The sequence below is a fragment of the Psammomys obesus genome, unplaced genomic scaffold (genome assembly GCF_907164565.1).
Source record: "Psammomys obesus unplaced genomic scaffold, mPsaObe1.curated_primary_1811, whole genome shotgun sequence".
NCBI lineage: Eukaryota > Metazoa > Chordata > Mammalia > Rodentia > Muridae > Psammomys > Psammomys obesus.
This window is the reverse complement of record NW_026586463.1, coordinates 7,042,256-7,065,080: the sequence shown is the minus strand read 5'-3', so window position 1 is coordinate 7,065,080 and position 22,825 is coordinate 7,042,256. Positions and strand designations below refer to the sequence as shown.

Here is a 22,825-nt window from a genome sequence, read left to right as displayed (position 1 = left end):
TAAAATTTTAAAACGAGAAAAGAAAAGAGAGAGAAAAATCCAAAGAATAAAAATAAATGAAAATAACAAAAAGGATGAAAATGAATAAAAAATATAAAGCATTCCTCCTGCCCAGGAGAGCCGAATTGGAGAAGCTACACCCCAGGTCCTGCAGTGTTGAGGCGGGGAGGCTATATTGACTCTTCTTACTATTGTGACTATGGCAACTTAAGAGAGGAAGGGTTTGTTTGGCTTGGTTTGGGCTTAAAGGGAATTCAGTCCACATGGGGGGAAGCACGGCAGCAGGCACATGAAGCTTATGTTTTGTGCTCTGCCCACTTTGTCCTTTTATTCAGTCTCTGACGATAGTGCCACCCTATTCAGGAAGGGTCTGTCCTCTTCCATTAAATCTTTCTGGAAATGTTCTGGAAATAGTGGTGCGTTTCCATGGTAATTCTAAATCCAGTTTAGGAAATTAACCATCATAAGTAGTATATCACAGCATGACCTGTTGTAATTTTTGGCTCCTCTCAAATGTAGGCTAAGCCCTACCAGGTGTTGGACAGTGTCGTTGGACGGCATTCACCCAAGGCACACACATGTGGTGCCACTGCATTGAATGCTTACTTGCTCCCAAAGGTCCTTGGTCTGTGCCCCACCCACGGCAAATGTACAAGTCCCCTAATGACTCAGAGAACAAGCCAATAAACCACTGAGTCCTGTGCCAGAAAGGGAGAGCTACAGGACCAAGCAAGCCCAGTTCTTAAACCTGGTCTCCATAGTAAATCATACCCAACTGGCTTCCCCTCTTCCTACAGATCGAGAGACCAAACCATTAAATCTACTGTAGTTTCCATTACCCACTGTCTAAATTTCTTAGGGGCTTGCTTGGGGTGAACTCACTTCGCTCTTCTCCATGACTCTGGCTGTTTGCTCACCCAGCCAACAGGGTAAATCAAGGAACCTGGAACTATAGTTGTTCTGTGTCTTCTGACTGCAGACTAACTTAGTCCCTAATAACAGAGCCCTTCTCCTGGTGTTACAGCGCCTGTCTGATAGATTTCCTTCTGAGCTAGTTTGCTGCAGAGGAGGAGGGTCTCTTTCAGACTTAACCCCTGTGCTAGATGTAATGTTCGTAAGAATCTTGGGTTTCCCTGTAGCTGTTGTTCTTTAATTATTTGGGGAGGCTGTTTCCACTCTCCCAGTTTACTTCACAGTTCCCCCTCCAGGGAGCCAATCTTGAAATGCGGGTGTTTCATTCCTTTCTGGTTTTCTGTGCCCTCTGGCTTTCCACTTGTCTCTCTTGATCCCTGGAGTTCTTCCTCTTCTATCCTTGTACTCTAGTTTCCTCCTGTCACCCTGACCCTTATCACGTGAAGGATGCTCTTCTCCTGCCTCCTTACCCTGTAATCTGAATGGATTTGATTGCCTTTTCTGAATGGTACATGTAATGATACTCCTTAAGTAGGACAGTCTTGTATTCAATGAAAGACAATACTAAAAGGTATGCTGTAATTTTTAGTATAGATCCTGGAAAGAGCAAAGCTGTAGAACTTGCTGCAAATTAAACAGCTTTAAGGAAGCTTTTCCAGTAGTAAAATGACTCGCTGTAGCTAGTGTCTAGGACATGCTGCACTCTTTGCTCCTGTTCTCTTTAGACCACTCAAGGGAAAGAAAAGTAGGTGGGGCTTAGATCTGGCACTGTAGAAGGCAAATTAGCATTCACACCTTAATTCCCATGACACAAGAGTGGTGGGCAGGAGCAGCCTTCTAGGATACACATCTTCCTCTGCAGTGGAAAAGAAGTCACTGCTTTAAGGCAGAAAGTAGTTGTGACACTGAAAACTTTTGGTACAGTGATTCAGATTCTTATGCAACATTTGTTTTACTTTTTTACTTTTCGAGTAGCAAATATTTTTCTGTGATTCCCTCAGTCATTCTCTTGTAACATAAACTAAGGAACAGTTCAGCGATGATACATGATCAAAAACCTTTCTAGACTTATCCTATACATATCTACATGTGTAATGCAGTTATGTCCTAACATCTTGATTGACTTTATTTCCATAAAATCTTTGAATTATTTAAAGTAAAATTGTAATCATGTTTCCCAATTATATATGTATGTGCAGGAAATACTAAAGAATGAAAAATACAGAGAAGAAATTAAAATTAAAAGCAAAGATTTTTATGAAAAGGATAAACTCGCTAAAGAAACCCGCGAAGAACTCTTGCCTTCACCTGCTGTAACCCAAATTAAAGGGCATGCCTCTGCTCCGTACTTCGGAAAGGAAGAACCTTCAGTGGCTCCCACCAGCACTGGTCAAACTTTCCAGCCAGGATCCTGGATGCCAGAAGACGGCAAAAGACAAAATCCATGAATGTACTATGGTAAAGTCATTTCATATGGATATGGTTATTTTAACAAATAAAAGTTAAAAGTTGACCCCTTTGAATATTTCCTGAATATGTACTCTTTGTTCCGTAAAGCTTGAGTTATTTATTATGTACAATATGACGTTGTAAGTATAGTAGCCTAAATGTATTTAGATTTGAATCCTATGCTTGATTTACCCATCATCTCCCTCCTTGGGTTACCTTGCTGGCAAGGGTTATGCCTCAGTGAATACCCAGTACATGTAAGATCCTCGGGCTTATATAATAAGCAGTAGGTTTGCTGCTAGGTGACACAGGAACAGTCATTTGAATCTCCTACATGATAAGATGTAATCTTGCCTACTATTGTATGCCTTTTAAGGTCTCGTTGTGTACACCATGCTGGCCTCAAATTCAGAGATCCACCTGCCTCTGCTGGCATGCCAGGCCTCACTGCCTTTCGACTTTTTAAAGCCACTAGCTGTGAAACATTCAAAATAGAATTTAAATATTAACTATTGAATAATAGCTCGCTTGCTGTATTTCATTTTTTAATTAGCTATATTTGAACATTTCAAAGTTTATTATGTCTCTTTTAAGACAGACTTTATACCTATTTTAAGATTTTAGTCTCAAGAGTGAAAATATTCACTCACAAAAGAACATGTGTATACCTTTATACATTAAGTATATGCTTAAAAGCTAAATCCTTCCTGTTCTGTCTCAGCTATAGGTGTATGTAGAATAATTATGCAATGATGGGCTTAACATTGTGTAAATTTCTAAAGCACAAAACATGTTTGATTCCAAGGTGTCATCATATAGCCTAGCTATGCCTATATCTGAAGTATATATACACAAGTCACTACTAAGAATGTGGTATTTAGGAATACATACACACATATAATGTATGTAACAAAGAAAAAGAAGCCATAAATTTGAAAGATGGCAGGGGTAGGGATGGGGGGAGACATGGGAGGGCTTGGATGGAGTGGAAAATTAGGTAATTATAATCTCAAAAACTAAAATAAGGAAATAATCATTATTCTTTTATCAACATAGAAAGTTCTCATTTATTTCTTGAACAAATTACTACTGTATTGATCCTTTAGTGCTATTTTATTAACCACATTATTAAAACATATCTGAGTTCACTTAAACAGACTTTCTCAACTGTTTATATTCTTTGGAGAAAAGCATGAAGAGGCTGTGGAAGTCAATTGAGATTTCAAAAAATTATGAAGGAAAGAAACTTGTTCAAGTTCCATTTGCATTTTCAAAACTTTGATATCTGACCATCTGTTATTGTGTTTGAAAAATGCAGAACCTGGCCTTAAATATTTATCCCAAATAAAAAGTGATAAACCAGAGTGATCCTATAACTAGACGTAAATATTAAAGGCATTCATTCTAAAGTAGAGGCAAATTTCCTCTGTCATTTTGGCAAAGTACTTGGACAGCCATGGGTCAGCTTGTTTCTAACCATCAATGGGTTAACAACTGCATTTAATTTTCAGAAATTCAAAAGCTACCAAAAGGCATTTCTTTTAAAAAGAATTCTTGATAACAAGATTCTTCCAACAAAAATGAGAAAAGATGAATTTACCTGGAGAATTCCAAACTTCCTTGCTTTACACCCAGTACACAAATACTCCCCTTCCCAATGTTTTAAATGTTTCCTGATCTCATGTATACGAAGTTTCCACCAATATTTGAAAAGCTGAAGAAACAACAGCTTGCATCTAATACAAAATTGCCACACTAAGGCACTGAAATAAGTTAAGAAAGCAGACTTTTAGGTAAATACACACCTTTTCATTAGCCAAACCAAGGGGGCCTCAGCCTTAGTGGCTGAGTACTACTGTATCTTTTGCTTCAATATTTGAACTCCAAAATTACAATGTGTCCATATGCAAAATATACTGAAACTTTCTGTGAGATTGGTGACATCCAAACTGTGTGCTCTTAAGACCCATGGAGACCAGTTGTTAATTATAAGCAAGTTTTAGTTTCAATGATAAAATACCATTGAGATCACCTGACTGCTGAAAGAATTATTCTAGTGCCTAAAGCTGAGGTAGGACCAACCAGGAGCTAATAATGTAGAGGTTCTTCGGCATTCTCAGGAGCCCTTGGCTTCCTTTGAGAAACAATATCCCATTTCTAGCATGGTTAGCTATTACTGAAATTAACAAGCTTTTAAAACCTTAATCTGCATGACATACATAACTTAAATGATTATTCCTCCCCCCAAAAAAGACAAAAACTCAGGACCTCTTTATAAAAAAGTATCAAATTTATTTCAGTATTTAGCTTCATTTTTATTAAGACTATTTGACAATTACTGTAACTTAACATTCATTATCAGAGGTGCAGAAAACATTAAGCAGTTAATACTGCAGTGAAGTTACTCGACCATGCATTTAGAGAAGTCATGCTTTACAGTCCAGTGTTTTACCACTGAAAGATTCCCTAGCTTTGTACTTCTGCCATTTTATTGCAGTCCCTGCAATCACTATTATACCCGTGAAAATTTTTCCAAATTTAAACCTTAGTTGGTTTAAATTATGAAATTTCATAAATTTGAATTTTTGATTTTCACTTTGATCCTGTGTAAGTAAAAAGGAACAGTACATCACTAATGTATTCGTATAAAGAGAATAAAAACAAAAGTAGTATCTGTATAATCAGCAAATAACCTGGTGACATTTAATTGTTTCACAAAACTGAACCCAGGGTATCAACAGCACATGACATTTTCACTGTATTTAAATCATGTTACTCTTAGCAACTCATTTAAGCAAATGGCAGTGTTCAAAGTACAAAAATTATTCTATCCAATAGGTGGTATTCTACATGGTCAAGATAATAAGAATCCTATATAAAATTAGGTTTTAGAAAGCAGAGTGTCTTGATAATTACCAGTTGTGTTAAAGGCTAAAGTCAGAAGAATGCAACTAGCCATATCATAAGAAAAATCTTTGAGAAAATCAGTAATGCTTCCATTCTAAAATATAAGCAGTAATTTTAAAATTGTGATTAATATACTGTATCTCTTTTAAGCCAAAGTAAACTTTTCACCTCAGAAAATAATTCTTTTACATTCCTAATATCCTCTGTCCAGAACTGAACCCCATTCTAAACTATCACTTAAATAGTATTCATAATCTAAAACCATTTTTTTCTTTATGGTATTTTTCACTTGGGTATTTTCCGGTCCAAAATGACAAATGAGTATCAAGTTTAAGGATTTTTACTACAGGTTGAGCTTGGGACCAGGAATGTTTTAATTTTTTTTCTTTAGATTTTAGAGTATTTCATAATACCTTGAAGGCGGGATCCAAATCTAAACACAGGTTCACTTACATTTCTCATGGCTTGAAGACAGTTTTTAGTGCACCTGTATTTTGACTGTAACCCTTCACAAAGTGAGGTGTGAGGTTTTCCACTCTTGGCAGCAAGTCTGACATGGGTGTTAGATTTTACAGGGTTTTAATTTTGAAATTTTCACATTAGGTATGTTCCACCTGTATGATAAATGCTAACTTAAATACTTGTCAGTAGATACCAACAAATTTCTATTTCCAAGGCTAAAAGTTACTACAGTATTGAGGTCAGAACATGAGTCTTCTATACGGTCAGACTTAATTTACTAAATAATACTATCATGAAATGGACTGGAATCTTGATGAGTCCTTCCAAAGCTGCAGAATTTTCCAGATGAGTTTTCTCTAGTTGCAGAGTCTGTTCACTCCTTTAATCTTTTTTTAGTCGTTTAGCTTTTGCAATGTTTTCTTGACGTTTTTGTTTCTTCTTTTGCTCCTTCTCTCTGGCTTCGATCATCTTGGCCAACTTCCAGGACAGTACAGCACTAGCTAGGAACAGCGGCGTGAGCGCCAAGATAACTGTGGTAAGGAAGCCATATGGGTCCTTTGCAGCCCACTCCACAACATACTCAGCCCAAGCCTTTACGTCAAACATCTTTGTAGCAAGCAGGAAACTGAGGCTTGGAGAATGGAGGGAGGGGAGAAAATAAGCAAACATTAGACTACATGGTTAATCAAATCCTGAACGTTATTATTCATCCAATTAAATCAGAATTCCATTATCACTCAGCTTTTTTTTTTCAATGTTAATTAGTATTTTAATAAATACTATCCGCTTAGGGAAAAAAAGTTCAAATAGAGCAATACAAATAGTCAATTTATAGAAAGAAAAGAACAATTTATGGAAGGTAAAGCCCACTTAGACTGTGTCCTTTGGACGTTCTCCATGCCTCTTATACTCAGGACAAACTATGTAAGAGCAGACATACAAGGATCTTGAGTTCCGCATGTTCGGTTCAGGGAAGAGCTGAATCCTGTCACTTGCCGACATACCACTACTACTGCTAAGTACTATTAACAAAAGTACAAACCAATCTTCATGTCCATAAGAAATTCTCTCCAAGAAAGGGAAGCAGATGGCTATTTCTGGAACATAGGTAAGGAAACCATGAAATCTACATCCATATGTTCAGCCAAAAGGTTGCTCAGGTTATAGCCTTTCAAAACCACAATGAGATGTGCATCCATGATAAGTGCTATGCACAGTAAGTTGTTTGAGTTGGTAAGGTGAGGACTGGAGTAGCATTCTCTGTTTTGCCACAGAGGTCAACTCTGTTGTTTCTAACAACCTGTGTTCAAGTACAGGTTGAATTACAATACCTAGGGAGGGAATGATTATGTCTGTACACAGTCACCTAAAATCTCAAGCTAGGGTTTTTAAAAACCACCTACCTTATGTTATAGTACTGATCTCTAATTTCTCCCTGGGATTATCAGTGAGCCAAACACAATTCAGAAGAGTGTTGGTTATTTTCTTCTTTAGTTTGACCATACACTTTGGAGAGGTTTAAATTCTATAAAGTGGATGGGCTGGAAAAAAAGAAAACTAAGTCATAACTATTGTTAAGACTATGACAGGGGAAAAAATATCTCTAAATTCTCTAATATCACAAATGACAAGTAAAAATGTCTTTCTATAATACTATAGCCTTTGCAAAGGCCCCGAGATAAAGTCTTAATTGGTAGAAACCACATATTTTAAGTCGATTGGTTGATCTGAATAGTAAGATTATGGCTTTCACTCCTTATAAAAAGTTAAGCTGGTGCCACACCCATAGGGCTTTTGAACCTTTGTCTCTATTGCTGAGGATCCAACCCAAAGATCCTAGAGCATGAGAGGCACTGCTGACCAACATCCCCAGTCCAGAGCTGAACTTACTCTATTTGTAAGTTTGGGCACATCATTACAAAGCCAGACACTGCTTTGTTCTTTAAAGATCTTGTGGTCTGTAGTACAACTAGTGTACTTATAGGAAAATAAAGCATAACCGAAATAATTATGGTACCCACAACGGGTCACATCAAGGAAACTGCCCCTGGTGTTAACTGCCTTCGTATTTGTGCCAGAAATCATGCCTCTACTTTCAACACATTAAACGTTTGAGACATTAACCATCCTGACCCATGTTACAATACCCTCACCCAGTTGTATAGGTTGCAGAAAGGTCCAGGAAGAATCGATCTTTCTCCAGCCCGGTTACGAACTAATATAAGTTTCAGAAAAAAACAGGTAACTTTGTAAACAGAACGGTGCGACTGAAGAACAAGGTAGTTACCGTCCAGGGCCGTACATCTACCTGCCGTGCACCTCAATCTCGGACCAAAACATCCTGGCTTCACTTTTCCACCTCAAAAAGCCTGGGGGACCCTAAGCTGCACCTGGCGGCTCCGTAACTACAGCTTCCTTCTAACTTTCACTCCTTAGGATTCCCCTTGCCCCGGGCCACGTCCGCCGTCCTCCCTCTGCTTCAGAGGTTCGGGGCGCCGCCCTGCCGAGCGGAGCCGGGCAGGACCCGCCGGCCAGGATCTCGGGGAGCCGGGGGAGCCCCGCCACACGCCCCGCCGAGGCCACAGCTGGCCACCCGCAATCCCGACGGACTCCCACTCCCATTCCCACTCACCGCCGGGCAGGAAGGTGGAAGACGGAAGCCGCTCCGCTCAGGTCCCGCCCACAGGCGGGGCGGGGCGGGGCGGAACGAGGAAGTCTCAGGCCGGCTTCCGGCGACGCCATCGCTGCGAGCAGAGCGGGAGGGCGGGGCGGCTCGGGGCGGTGGTGTCGGGGCATCCCCAGGTGAGCCGCGCGGGGCGTCGCGAGCGCTGCGGGATGGGGGAACCGTGGCCTCGCGTCCTGCGTGGGGCGCTGGGGAAGGCGAGGAGACCGGGAGTGGGCCGAGGGGGTGAGGTGTTCGGACAAGGCGACTCCCAGCCCAGAGAGCCGCAGCAAGAAATGAGGTGGACCGTGAAGACTTCTCGGGGCTATGGAGGAACTCTGGCCTGTCTCCCAATTAACACCTCACTCGCCATTATGGTTGAAAGATTCAAACAAAGCAGCAGCCGGGCCGTGATGTGTCCAATGAACCTTGTTACAAGGGGGAAATGCTGCCAAGCTGTGGGAAAGAGGTTTTGTTTGTTTTTAATTTAAGAGCCTAACTTACTTCACAAAGGAATGGTCGGTACTTGCCCAAAGTAAAACTATCGATAATTAAACTGTCAGGGCATAGAGATCCCACAGAAGTACTTGTTCTTCCAATACGTAATAAAGGGTTTCAAAAGTCAACAAGCAGAAAGGGGTGGGTTACATAGGGCCCCTAATCTGCAGGAACTGAAAGATTAGCTCTGGTTTGGTTGGTGCTCAAATTTTGTGATTGTTTGCCTGAACTACTTGATTTGTTTGACTGCCTCTGGCAAATGTTGCAAGACCTCCTCACTGTTGTGTGCCAAATAAAGCAAGTTTTTATTCCTGAGAGACTGTGAGTGTTCCCTTTGAGGAGCAAGCCGAGACTTGTATGACTAGTTAAAGTATAACAACAGTAACCATTATTTACCAAGAAGCAGACTTTGGCAGAAAATCTAAGAATCTGAAACACTGCTCCTTGGGTATATGTTAATGATTGCATGCTGTATTAGCAGCAGTTGTTTTCTTACTCGTGTTTAAAGACCTGAAGGATGGCTTAGAGCTGTGCAGAACCAACAGACCCTTTACTGGCTTGCATCAGTGACGTTTTCACTTGAATGGATGTAATTCTCACCATTTCTGCCTCCCAGGGTGTTGCCCTGCTTTATCTCTAAAAGTCCCAGGGTCCCCACAATCTTGGGGGGAAGAGGAAGCAGTTAATACCTTAACCGAAGTAGGATAGGCTCCCAAACCATGGATGTTTGATGGTGAGTTCAGCTCTTGAGTGTCTGTACTGATCCCCTACAGCAGCCATCACTCTGAGCCCGTTCCCCCTGTAGATTTAGAAAGCATCCTAGTTGACTGCTAGTGCCCCTTCTGACCAGTAAATTAGTGTGTGTTTGACCAGTCCCCTGGCTCCTTACCCTTTCTGAGGAGAAGGGGTGGTAGTGGTTTTGTTTTGTTTGTGTTTTGAAACAGTCTTGCTATGAGCCCAGACTTAACCTCTAAAACTCTGGCCCAGTCTCCTAAGTAATGGGGTTATTACTTTTGGTCATTATAACCATCACCATTATCCTCTTAACTTGGTTTTCTAAAGGACTCCAAAATGTCCTTCAGATTCATTTTTAGAAAGCAAGTAATAAGGTCTGCCTTGTTTTTAAGAAGTAAGTTTTAGCCTAGTGTGATAGTTAATACCTGTAACCCCAAGACTTGAGAGGTGAAGACAGGAAGGTTAGGAATTCTTTGTCTTCCTCATCGAACAATGAGTTTGAGCCATCCTGAGCTACTTGAGAAGCAGGCTCAGACAGGAAGATTAGGAATTCATTATCTTCGTCATCAAACAGTGAGTTTGAGCCTTCCTGGGCTTCTTGAGAACCTGGCAGAGAGGAGATGGCTGTTAAGGTAGTCCCTACAGAGACCCGACTAGGAAGAGCTATGTATGCAGATGAAAGTGACACACCCACATGATTTAGGGGACTCTGAAGATCTGCACAAGGTTTGCTATTATACAAAGCCATAAAAAGTTGTTAAGTTTGTTGCCTGGTTTTTTTTCTTGAGAAGGTAATACCTAGCAGACTTGTCATTCATTGGTTCTTACAGTTTCTTTTTTTACCTTTGTAAATACAAAGTCAAATCTCTAACCATGTGTAATTTGAAAGGGGTGTTTCCTGAATAAGATCCTAATGTAGTAATTATTTGCTCTGATTAAAAGATGCTCAAAGGCAATTAAAAAAAAGGAAATCATGAAATTTTCAGGCAAATGGTGGGAACTAAAAAAGATCATTCTGAGTGAAGGAGAAGTATCCCAGAAGCAGAAAGACACTCATGGTATATACTCACTTATAAGTGTATATAAGACATATAATATGGGATAATCATATTAAAATCTGTACACCTAAGGAAGCAAAGCAAGAAGGAGGACCCTGGGTAAGATGATCAATCCTCACTTAGAAAGGCAAATGGGACAGACATTTAAGGAAAACAGGAAACAGGACAGGAGCCTACCACTGAGGACCTCTGAAAGACTCTACCCAGCAGTGTATCAAAGCAGATACTGAGACTCATAAACAAACTTTGGGCAGAGTGCAGGGAATCTTAGGAAAGAAGGGGGAGATAGTAAGACCTGGAGAGGAAAAGGAGCTCCACAAGGAGAGCAACAGAACAAAAAATTCTGGGCCCAGGGGTCTTTTCTGAGACTGATACTCCAACCACGGAGCACGCATGGAGCTAACCTAGAACCCTTGCTCAGATGTAGCCCATGGCAGCTCAGTCTCCAAGAGGGTTCCCAAGTAAGGGGAAGAGGGACTTTTTCTGACATGAACTCAGTAGCTGTCTCTTTGACTGCCTCCCCCTAATGGAGGAGCAGCCTTGCCAGGCCACAGAGGACAATGCAGCCAGTCCTGATAAACTAGGGTCAGATGAAAGGGGAGGAGGACCTTCCCTGTCCCTGGACTTGGAAAGGGCCATAAGAGGATATGAGGGAGAGAGGGTGGGATTGGGAAGGGATGAGGGAGGGAGCTACAGCTGGGATACAAAGTGAATAAAGTGTGATTAATTAAAAAAAAATTAAAAGATGCTGAAAGGTCTCTTAACTCCACTTCTACTTATTTCCCTATAGTAAGTCTTTACATATTTAACTTCCTTTGATGGAATTAGTTTTTATCCCGGAGGTTTTATTTCATAACATGTTGCTTTTCATCAAAACACAATGCAAGTGCATTTCTTAGTAGGAATATTTCTAACTTTAAGAATTAATTGGACTTATTATAAATATTTTGAAGAGCGTACTGAAGAATAATTGAAAAATCAATTGAGTACTTTCTGTATACCAAGTACTGAGGTCAGTGCTTCTCAAATATTGTCACTAATCCTGAGACTAAATCACCCATCAAAGGAACAGAAGACTTTAAAAACTAGAGCAGGATTCTAAACATACCTCACCAAAATCCATGCTCATTTCTAATGCTCAGAGACTTTGCAAAAATGCTTTTCTCACAAAGTGAAGTTAACTTTTTGAGTCTATCATTGTTAACTAGTAATAACTAAAATCCCTGACTTCAAAACTGCCTACTGCCCAGGTGGTGGCAGCATGTCTCAAAGAGCCAGGGTGCTTAGGGAGGCTTTCTCAGCCTTGCTGGTCCGCTGCTTGTTAAGCGTGCACAACCTGTCTGTTTCTGCAGAGCCCTTTCACTTCCCCATCCACCAGTCCATGACTCATTCGGCAGTGGCCTCCTCTTCTGGGTAGGTCACATTGTGGCAGTTTCTCCTCAGCTTGATTTCCCTATGAAGTGTCTATTAAAATCTTTCTAGAAAACTCATTAGGACCTATCAAGCGAGACAATTTTATTTCATGTAGAGGTATTTTTAACCATTGCTGTTACTGGGCAGTACTGAGATTGTTAATATTAGCTAACATTACTAAGAAATGTTTGCTTAAATTAAAGGCATGTACCTTAAACTCACAGAGCCATCAATGAAGGAGCTTTTGAAAACAGTACTCAAGAACAAAAACTTAGTAGGGAGTAATGCAAGATATTTATGGGACTAGGGAGACAGTCAGCAGGTAAAGGTGCTGCCGGTCATGGCTGAGTCCCACCCCCAGATCCCAGCTGATGGACGGTCAGACACACAAATGGTAGTGGTGGTAGTGGTTGTTTTTATTTTTATTAGACTTTGTGTTGAAGATGTCTGGGAAGGTTCCCTTTTTACCTTTGTAGAGCTAATGCCTTTGAAAGGGGCTGCCTTCCCACAGATGACCTCCACACCCTCCGCTGCTTCGCTTGCCACAGCTTTTCAATCTGGTAGTTTAGGATACCGGTTTAGAGTCCTTTCCCACTAGAATATAAGCTACAGAACTAGTTTCCTCAAAAATACGAACATCACCATATTATTTTTGCAGTACTGGACTGAGACCAGGTATGTGACATGTGCCAGGCAAGTGCCAGTCAGGTGTGTGTGCCCTGTATATTCGTAGTCCTTTGTAATTTCATGTTTTTATTTGTTTGAAACAAGGTAGCTTAGTTATCTTTCTACTGATGTGGAGAGAAACCATGACCAAGGCAACTTACAAATGGAAACATTTGATTGGGGGCTTTGCATACCCTTTGAGAGGGTTAGTCCACAGTCTTTGAGGCAGAAGCTGTGGCTGCAGGTAGGCATGATGCTGGAGAAGTAGCTGGTGGCTCACATCTGAAACACAAGTTGTAGGCAGAAAATAAACTAGACCAGTCCTCACTGAGCGTTAGAACCTCAAAGCCCACCCCCAATGACACAAGTTTCTCCAAAAGGTCACACCTCTTACTCCTTCCTAAACAGCGGTTCAACTGGGAACCAAATATTTAAGTGTATGAGCCTATGGGGCCGTTCTCATTCAAACCACCACACAGGGTATTGCTAATTTGGCCATCCTAGGCTTGAAATCGCTTGTGTTTCAAAAGGTTGATTTCAGAGTATAGTGTTACTCACATAACTGATAGTGGTTGGAACAAATTAAGTAAATTAAATTCTGGGTGTGTGTGAAGTTCGTGTTAAAGTGCTGAGGGCTGGAAGATTTTGAAAGTGATAAAAGGTTCCCAGGGAGGGGTGTTATGTGTAAAACTTAATAAAGCTGTTTGTAAATCAATAAGTACATTGTGGTTATATCTCATTAATGAGAGAAATATTGTTGCTTAATACTTTCCAAGTTTGTAAAATTATCTACAAGAAAGAAAGTAGTGATTCATCATTTTCATTGATAAGATAAAAATAATTCATTCTAGACTGTAGGTGCTAAGACTTAAGATTAAAGCAGGTAGACTAAAGATCTAAGTGAAGATAATGGAAATGGAATGAGGATATATGTGCAGACTAGAAGCCTTTTCTAGATGCTTTTTAGCCATGCATTCTCAGTACAGATTGCAAGAGAGACAGGGTATGCAGCAGGTGCCATTCTTGAGTCCTTGCCTGTCAGTGCTGCTATATATTTTAACCAATCATGGGAGGGAGACTGATGGTTATCTTTTTCAGTCAGTACAGGTGACTTTAGATTGTTGATTGGAGCCATTTATAGACTTTTGTTCACATAATACGGAAAACTGGATGCCTGCTGTTTTTAACATTGTTTGTAATTCTTAATTTTTAGAATGCCCTGCGTATGCACTGTAGCCAACAAATTTCCTGTAGATGGAGGATGCCCTTTAGGATGAATAAAATGCTCCTAATGCAATGCTGTGAGCTATAATCCTGTTAACGTTTGAGAGGCCTTGCGCTTTTCTCCTGAATCCTGATGTAGTCCTATATGTAAATGAGTCAGCTGGGTTGCTATGTCACAGTAACTTTCATTCTCTGCTGGATTTTCCTAGATAACAAATAGAAATCATTCTCCCTTTGGGAAAGCCAATCCATACATTAGAAGTCTTTGATGTAAACCCTTCATTGATAAAAGCAGGTTCAGTACCACCATCTTCACTTCAAGTTCTGCATATAAGCACGTGTCTTAAATAACAAATTTTAAAAATAGCTACTTTTCCTACATATTAGTATCAGGGGCATTTTAAAGTTCGCTTTAAGATTTTTTTTTTTTTGGAATATGATTATAAGAAAGGTTTTTAAAAATCTTACTCATTGATAGAACTGTGTCTTGTTGATTTGACATCAAGAAACTTGAGCCAAATTTGAAATTCATGTTGATCATTCATCCTAACTTCATATATCATAAACACACAACTCTACCAGTGAGCAACACACTGAGCCTCTACACTTCTTTAGAATTTATTTTTTCTAGAGTGGGCATCCTGTATAACATTTGTTCATATAGTAGGCACGCTAAGTCCTTTGTTAAGTAAAGGATGGGGGTACAGGTTAACTTTAAGTGGAATGTGACATTTCATACTTTACAGAGCCCCTTATGTGTAACAACTACTTTTTTGCTACTCAGACTCTTCTAGTGATCATAATTTTTTTTAATCATATCACCATTTAGAACCACTCATTCAAGTTCAGAACTAAGAACTGAGAAAATCATAACTGCCTTTTGATGTCTAATTCTGAAAGCCAGTCTGCGTTCTGAGCACCACCCCCAGTGTAAACTATATGTTTGGCATCTAGTCCTAAGAGTGAGGAAACATTGAATATGCCAGCTATAAATAAAGCTCACTAGCCCAATACTTACAGAAAAACATCCTGGTCCCAAATTCCTCCTTTGCCTAGTTTTTATGCTTTGGGACCTTCCAACTTAAGAAGTAAAACACTCTGAATTCAGAAATTCCATTCAAATTTGTGTGTGTCATTTTTACAAGTTATATGTAATTCTGTGATTTTTCTGGAGGCTGTGAATATGGAATTCTAAATCTTTTTAGATTTTCTTTCAACTTTTAATTTTCCACTTTTGTACTTTTAACATTAGTTTTCCACTGTATTACATATAATACACAATATCTACTTTCAAACATTCATATTCTTGAAATTATCTTTTCAAGCCTGCTTTTCAATATTCTGTTGTAAGATAGCATTACAATTGTAGGATTATCCTGTTAATGAATATAGGTGCTTAAATGTCTGATTTAATATTTCAGTTTATATGTGTTCTCTTGTGGAGCAAGGAAATCAAATATTTCTGTGCTTTGGTTCCCATATCCATAAGATAGTAGCACAATGCCTTTTTTTCTGTAAAATGATTAATGAATGAATAAACATGAACCCTTTTTACAATGAAAAATATTGCATTCTGTAGAATTTCTTTTGTGTGTTTATCATTAAGAGGTTGGTGTTTACTAAGTTCTTCATTTAAGCTTGTATATACATATAAACTTTCTGGGGTGGAAACAGGATCAGGAGTTCAAGGCTGTGTGATACTCTGTCTCAAAACATGAAAGTCCTCTGTCAGGCTGTAAATATGTTTTTAACACAGTCTAAGTGAAAACAGCATTTCGGAAAAAAAAGTTATTTCTAACATTTTTAAGAAAATTATTTTAAAAATTAAATGAGTTTTTACTGGTTTGTACTACAGCAAGATTTTGTAAAGAATGTAGTGGAAAATGGATTTTTATGGGTTGTATTTTTAATTTTCAAATTTTTGTACTCTAGAAAGTGTGAATGCTCAGCCACCATTTTCTGACCATCTTAGTGTGCATGCAAAGGACACATCTGACTCCATAAGCTGTCCAGGAAATACTTTTTCTCGCATCTGTTTTCCAATCTGCTAACCCCTTTATACTTCAGGAAACTAAAGCCACATATGGTTCTATAAATTATTCATGTGTATATCCAATGCATATGTAATTTGTCCATATACATTACTCTGTAATGTGCTCCCACCCACCTACCCATACACACACACACACACACACACACACACACACACACACTTACAATAGAATGAATTACCACAGCCTTAGAGAAGTCTAAAGTTTACCAGACTGGCCAAGTTTCCATGCAAACTCTCACTGAGATAGAGACCAATTTATTGCAAATCTCTGCAGTTCTGAGATGCCTTCCAGGGCAGTGATTCAGAGTCTAGACTTTGGACCCAAACTACCTGGTTTGAACTGCTATTTACTGGAGCAGTGAAACTACCATGAGAATACACCTTAGAAACAACCAACGGCTGTACTCTGAAATCCATCACTGTGTGTCAGGACCTTGGTTCTCTCAGCTCCATAACTAAGCATGACAAAAATGGTCCAGCCAGCCTGTTTCTAAACATGAAATTCCTAATAGCCACTTACATCCTCTGTACATGCTAGTCTAGAGTACTCCACCAAGCATACCTTCCATGTCAGTTGCATGTGGGGTCACACTTGAACTGTCAAGTGATAATCCACCCGGTCTTTCGCAGCTCCTTCCCCATCTCACAAAAATCCTACACATATAATTCTGTCTTGGCATCTCCTCAGGTAACAAAATTGAGACACGAGTTTTGGTTTGTGGGGCATTTATAGTTCCTGGCATTAAGACGGCAGCTTATGTTGACCTGGGACAGTGTCCCATTGGAGTAAATACTGTAGTAGGTGTAAGGACACAAGGACTTGGAAAATAGAGTGGGAATGATGCCTACAAAGACAACAAAATTGGCTGCACACTGTGTTGGAGGCCTGAGGAAGGGAAATGAGAAATGGCTGTTAAGCTATTAGTAGCTAAATGTGAGAAGCACTGTGCTAACAGAAAGAGGCCGTTAGCACCTGAAACCAAACAGATCTAGCTGAACTGCAGCTTATGAGCTCACTGCTGAGAGGCATGGCACTCCACTCACATTTGGGCATCGAATATTTGGGCAAGTCTGTTGATAGGAAAACACAGAAAGGACCCTGAACATGCGATGAGGTCATCTGGTTGGTACCCATAGATTCCCTCTGTTTAACTGGCATGCCTGCTGTGCTAGAAAAAAAGCCTCTTGCCTCACTCCTCCCTGAACTGCCCTTCACTTCCATTTCTGGCTACCAAGCCAATCACTAGGATTAAATCCTAGCACAACCCAGCTAAGACAAGCTGACATGTTCTGGCAGGAACCAGGAGGGTACACCTGGGACTGGGTATTAATGGGGCTTGGTTCTGTGAATTAAAAGCCATCAGGATAGAGCCAAATAAAAACTGAAACTGCCTCTTGTTCCAAGACAGATCAGACACAAAAGTGTATGTTGGAGGAAGAGGAGTTCATGCCCCGATTTAAGACCTAAAGGATGGATGGGAGATGTTCCTGGCCAAAGCCATCAATTTTCCAGACTGTTCTCTCAAACTGGACGGATCTTGGAGAATGACTAAGGACTATTGCTGACTTAACCAAGTAGTAACTCAGATCCCAGCCTCTTTCCTGGACTCGGTTCGGTGTATTAATAATACCACAAATACCAAGTGTGCAACCATTGATTTGGCAAATGCATTTATTCTACTCCAACTGGAAAAGAGGAAGACAAAATAGTTCACCTTCACAAAATAACAGACAATTGTATTAATTTGGAGTGAGTTTTGCCTCAAGGCTGTTAACTCCACCCTCAATCATGATAAAATGAATGGATCTAAAATCATTTAAATATTCATTATACCAGCAGCCTGAGTGTCTTTATTGACCACATTGTACTGATTGGATATGATGACGACAAGACAGCCACCATTGCTGAATACCTTCATAAGACATGTGCTCCAGAGGAGAGGTAAACACAAAGATTAAAAGTTTTACTTTTTAACTTGCCTGCATGTTCCTGTGGAGGCCAAAGGCAACCTCAGACATCCACCTCTTTTGAGACAGGGTCTCACTGGGACGGATCTCACCAAATTAGGCTGGACTGGCTGGCCAGTAAACTCCAGCAGTCCTCCTCTCTTTGTTTCCCCAGCACTTACAAGTATATCCCACTACGCCTTGCATTTTTATGCCTGTTCTGGGGACGAACGCAGATCCTCATGTTTGTAAGGCTAACACTGACTTAGCTTTTTCCCCAAGCCCAAACCTTCTTGAGAAAGGTTTTTTTTAAGTCCTGTGCTCTCACAGTTATTTGTAAGGGGGAGAGGTGTGATGGAGAGTTTGTAGAAATTCCAGCTGAAGAATCATAGCTCATGCTTTTCGGATTCTGGAGCAGGATGATGGCACTGTGACAGAGAACTCAATCCCCATTGAAAAAGCTATTCTTGTGGAACTGAACCCTATAGAGACAAACCACAGGACGTGAAAACTTGCTTTTCCTAGCCCTCAGTAATAATCCTTCAGTCATTCTAGGAGTATTTATTAGTGGAAAGAAAACACTATTCTCTCCTTCCATCTTCATCTATAACACAATGCGCTCATGATGTTTAGTCAACGATTAAACCCACTATGATTATTTATTCTGAGTCTCTGAAGACCCCTGATTTGATCAATGGAAGTCCCAGGATGCCTGTATCCTGTTCTTATGTCATCAATCATCTGGCCGTTTCTTAATTTTTAATAGAAGAATAATACCCAGGCTCATCTACAGACCTAACTCCAATCCTAGAATCACCTGGGTTTCTGAGGAGCCCTGTCTATTTTCCATGGCAAATGGTACTCTGTATCCAAAACTTCAGTGCCAGGTTTGCTCAAGCTATTGACATGTTATTTTTGTAGTTCTTCTCAGCTGACAGTGACACTCATATCTCTAGCTATTTCAGCATGTTTTTTTTTTAAATCCCACAAATTTTAGTTATTCATGGTAGTACATGCCTTTATTCAAGCACTCAGAAGACAGAGGCAGGCAGATCTCTATAAGTTCAAGGCCATCCTAGTCTACATAGTGAATTCCAGGCTAACCAGGGCTACACAGTAAGAGCCTGTCTCAATAAAGCAAAACAACACAAAAGTGTATTTTCACCCCCTCAGGACCGTATTAAGAGTGCTTTCTAGTTTTCCCTGCTGCCATATTTCAAACTCACTCAGCAGAAAGAAACCTGACTACCATTAGCTTCATGAATATTCATTTGCTCCAGGGTGTAATATACAGAAAGTAATTTCAGAATTATTCCCTGATACTATAATGCAGAGAAAACGTACTGGAGTTTTAGGTGGCCCCTCTCTTCTAAGTTATCTCTCAACTTGGTCACTGAAGTGCCAACTGTGGAATAAATTTAATACAAATTTGGGTCCCACATAGGCGTGCGTAGGCCAGGAGCAAGGAATGCCACACTCTGATAAACCTGTCTACTGTAACTAAACATGTCTGACACAAAACTGTTTGTATTGGGCAATAGTATCTCATCATGGCTTTGTCTTAGGGGACTTAGTGCTTATAATCATGTCACCAGGAATTGCCATCTCAGCTGAATGAAAGGGCAGACTTCCCCCAATGGTGTTGTTTAATCCTTTTAGAAGCAGGACATAATAGATTGCTTTGAAGTCATTTCTATCTGTGCAACTCATATGAAGCTCGATTCTCAGTTGTGTCTTTTTATATCTTGCATTATGATCACAGAAGCAAATGTTTTTTAACAAATATTTAGGAAATTAGTCAAAGGAAAAGGCAGTGTTCTAGAAGTAGAAGGCTGGTGCTCTCACAACAAAAACAATTGATGTCTTAGGAGGTGGAATGTTGTAGTTGGAATAGAAATTCAGATATTAGGATATTGTGTGGTGTGCTGTCAGCATCAAGCTTCCTGAGGTCACGTCACTTGTGCCTTCCTAAGGGTTTCTTCTTGTTTGTGGTAGTTTGTTGTAAAGTACAATTTTCCATTGAGCAACTTTAACTTGCTGTGGTGGTTTGAATGAGAATACCCCCCACACACACACACACACATAGGCTCGTATATTTGAATATATAATCACCAGTTGGTAGAACTATCTGGGAAGGATTAGGAGGTGTGGCCTTTTTGGAGAAGGTGTGTCAGACTTCAAAAGACTTCCCCAACCCCGAATATGCTTGTTCTGCTTCCTGCTTTCAGATCAAGATGTGAGCTCTCAAGCTGCTCCTGTCACCACTCCTTCCTTCTCCACATTGTGGACTCTAACCCTCTGAAACCATCAGCCCAATTAAATGCTTTCTTTTGAATACCTTGCTTACGGTGTTTTATCACAGCAGTAGAAAAGCAACTACTACATGTGCCATCTTAGCAATAATCTGTAAGCAGAACAAATATGAGTGAGTGCCCGCACACTGGTAGAGGCTTTGGGGAAGGCTTACACGGTGGTGGTTAACATCATTTTTCACTGTCATCCAGTAACCTAGCTTTTGCCTGAAACAAGAGAGGTGTATGTTGACTATTTTTACCTTCCTGATGGCAATGCATGAACTTGCCTTTTTTCCTTGGCATTTTTTACCCTTACTGTTAACTATTTTTTTTTCCTTATTAAAATCGGATTTTGTGTTGTGTCCTTAAAGTGCTTGGCCTGTTTTCTGTGAACTTGTATAACTAAGAAGATGTTTGGGAGATAAAGGAAAACCACTTTTAATCTTTGAAAAGCACATTGCCCTAATTTATAAGGCCATGTGCAGGCTACTGCTATACAGATGGACATGATTTGATACTATCACACCTAAATGGTCTTAAATTAATCCATCTATAGTTACATAATTAGTCAAAAATATGGATTTGTTATTAGTGAGTACCCCTATCTGTAAAAGCCTTCAGCATCGGTTTTACTTTGATGGCCTTGCTCCTAGTGTTAAGATGGTCTAGCTGGGGTTCCTGTAAGAGAGGTTCATTTTTAAACCAACTATTACTCAGTGTCTAGGTGGGCACCTTAAAGACGGCCCCAGTCATATCCACTTCCTGACATTTGTGCTCTTTTATTATCGTCCCACTTTTCCTCCTTACCCATCCTCATCATTTTTTTAAGCCCTTTCTTACTCTTTGGTACAAAAAGACATCCCAGTCCCATCTTCTGCCCCTCCCCAGCCCCAATTCTAGAATCAACTGTTTTTCTAGAGCCCTGATTATTTTTGGTCAAGAACAGTATTCACAAACCAAGGTCTGAGTTGGGAAAAAAAAATCTCCTGATCCTTCCCCCATTCTCTGGCCTCCACCTTGATTTCCCTCTTTTAACCTCTTATAGACACCTGTTGTCATCCTCTGAAATGCTCTAATGAAAAGCAGTTGGAAGGGAAGGAGGACCTCTCCTATCAGTGGACTTGGAGAGGGGCATAGGAGGAGATGAGGGAAGAAGGGAGGGTAGGATTGGGAGGGAATGAGGGAAGGGGGGCTACAGCTGGGATACAAAGTGAATAAGCTGTAATTAATATAAAAATAAAATTTAAATTAAAAAAAAAAAAGCAGGCACCTAAGGATGACTAAAGGCCAATGACAGGAAAGAAATGGGTCCTGTCAATGGCAGTGGGCTACTACTCCCTCTTCTTTCCCATGGAGCCAGAGATGATACCAGCTGTGGGATGACACAGTGAATGTGGACTTGTGAGAAATTTGTGAGTCAGAGGACTTAGCCAACTTGTATCAAGATTACTGGCCAAAAGACTCTGTGAGATATTAAGTTAGGTGTTTGAAGTTGCTTTTGGAGTAATCTATTACTAATTCATAGAAAAACAATAGAGTGTCTTAAAAAAAAGAAAGAAAGTCACGAAAGGCCTTCACACTTCCATTTTCTTGTTACAGCTTTCACTAGCATTTCCATGTGAAAGAGGCATGTGACTCTGACTGCACATTAGACCGCCAGAGAAGTACCTTCACTTCACAAATTCAACTTGAGCTGGTCTAGAGTGGAACTCCTGTCTCAGTAGTTTTAAAAGTCCCCCAAGAAATTCTAGTGGGTAGGTGAAGGATCACAGATGTAGCACAGGTGAATTTATCAAGCACTCTCTGAATGTTGGGTATAAAAACGATAAATACAGAATATGATGTGATACTCATCTGCCTTCCAAGTAAAGAGAGAGCTGTGCAAAACAAATTGTAATTACAACAATGACAAATGTTCCAACAGAGTTGCAAGTGATGGAAGAGAAGAGGGAAGTCAGCTCCTGAGTCGGCTGGATAAAATCAGAAAAGATTCCATTGAGAAAATGTTGGCCCAGCCTTAAAGTAAGTATAAAACTAATCAGCATGGATCTGGCAGAATGAAAACTGCGAGGAAGAAGGAGAGGGCAGGTGTCAAATGAGCCCGGGTGTGGCACATGCTTATTTGAATAAGAAGGTGAGAAAGGTGGGGAAATTGGAGGTAGAGGGAGTGCTGGCAGAATGAACACAAAACTGGGGCCTGAGCAGTCTGATTATGAAAGGTTAGGACAATGGCTTGCGGTGGCCAATGGGATAGGGCCCAGGGGAGATGCTTTGTTACTCAGGGTGGGCAAGCATAGGCAACAAAAGCATCTGGCCTGCTTTGGGAGTTCCAGTCTGGTGACGGTGTAGCAGAAGGCTTGGGGCTGGCAGCTCACAGGAGGGAGGCTAGAGCCTGAGACAGGCAAAAATAAATAAATAAAAAGAAAGAGAGAGAGAAAGAAAGATAGAGGAAATGAGAAAGAAAGAAAAAAGAAGAGAAAGAAAGAAAGGAAGGAAGAAAGAAAGAAAGAAAGAAAGAAAGAAAGAAAGAAAGAAAGAAAGAAAG

At 40.2% G+C, this 22,825-nt stretch overlaps 2 protein-coding genes across 3 annotated transcripts in view; one reads left to right on the top strand and one right to left on the bottom strand.

Annotated features, from left to right (window-relative positions):
- The window catches only part of Ndufaf2 (NADH:ubiquinone oxidoreductase complex assembly factor 2), a 117,257-nt gene extending 114,822 nt beyond the window's left edge, over positions 1-2,435 (top strand). Inside the window, exon 4 of the mRNA XM_055601916.1 lies at positions 2,112-2,435. Coding sequence (XP_055457891.1) covers positions 2,112-2,360 — 249 coding nt within the window. The 3' untranslated portion in view covers positions 2,361-2,435. The remainder of the gene's footprint in view (positions 1-2,111) is intronic.
- A 2,195-nt stretch (positions 2,436-4,630) lies between these two features.
- On the bottom strand, positions 4,631-8,414 carry Smim15 (small integral membrane protein 15). 2 transcript variants are annotated; one of them, XM_055601971.1, is made up of 3 exons: positions 8,363-8,414; positions 7,134-7,271; positions 4,631-6,361 (listed from the first exon to the last, which is right to left on the bottom strand). In XM_055601971.1, the coding sequence occupies exon 3, from the start codon at positions 6,334-6,336 to the stop codon at positions 6,112-6,114; it is 225 nt and encodes a 74-aa protein (XP_055457946.1). In that variant the 5' UTR covers positions 6,337-6,361; positions 7,134-7,271; positions 8,363-8,414; the 3' UTR covers positions 4,631-6,111. The 2 variants fall into 2 exon arrangements, with proteins under 2 accessions (XP_055457946.1, XP_055457945.1); XM_055601970.1 differs by lacking the exon at positions 8,363-8,414 and adding an exon at positions 8,018-8,315.
- Between the last annotated feature and the right edge of the window lie 14,411 nt (positions 8,415-22,825).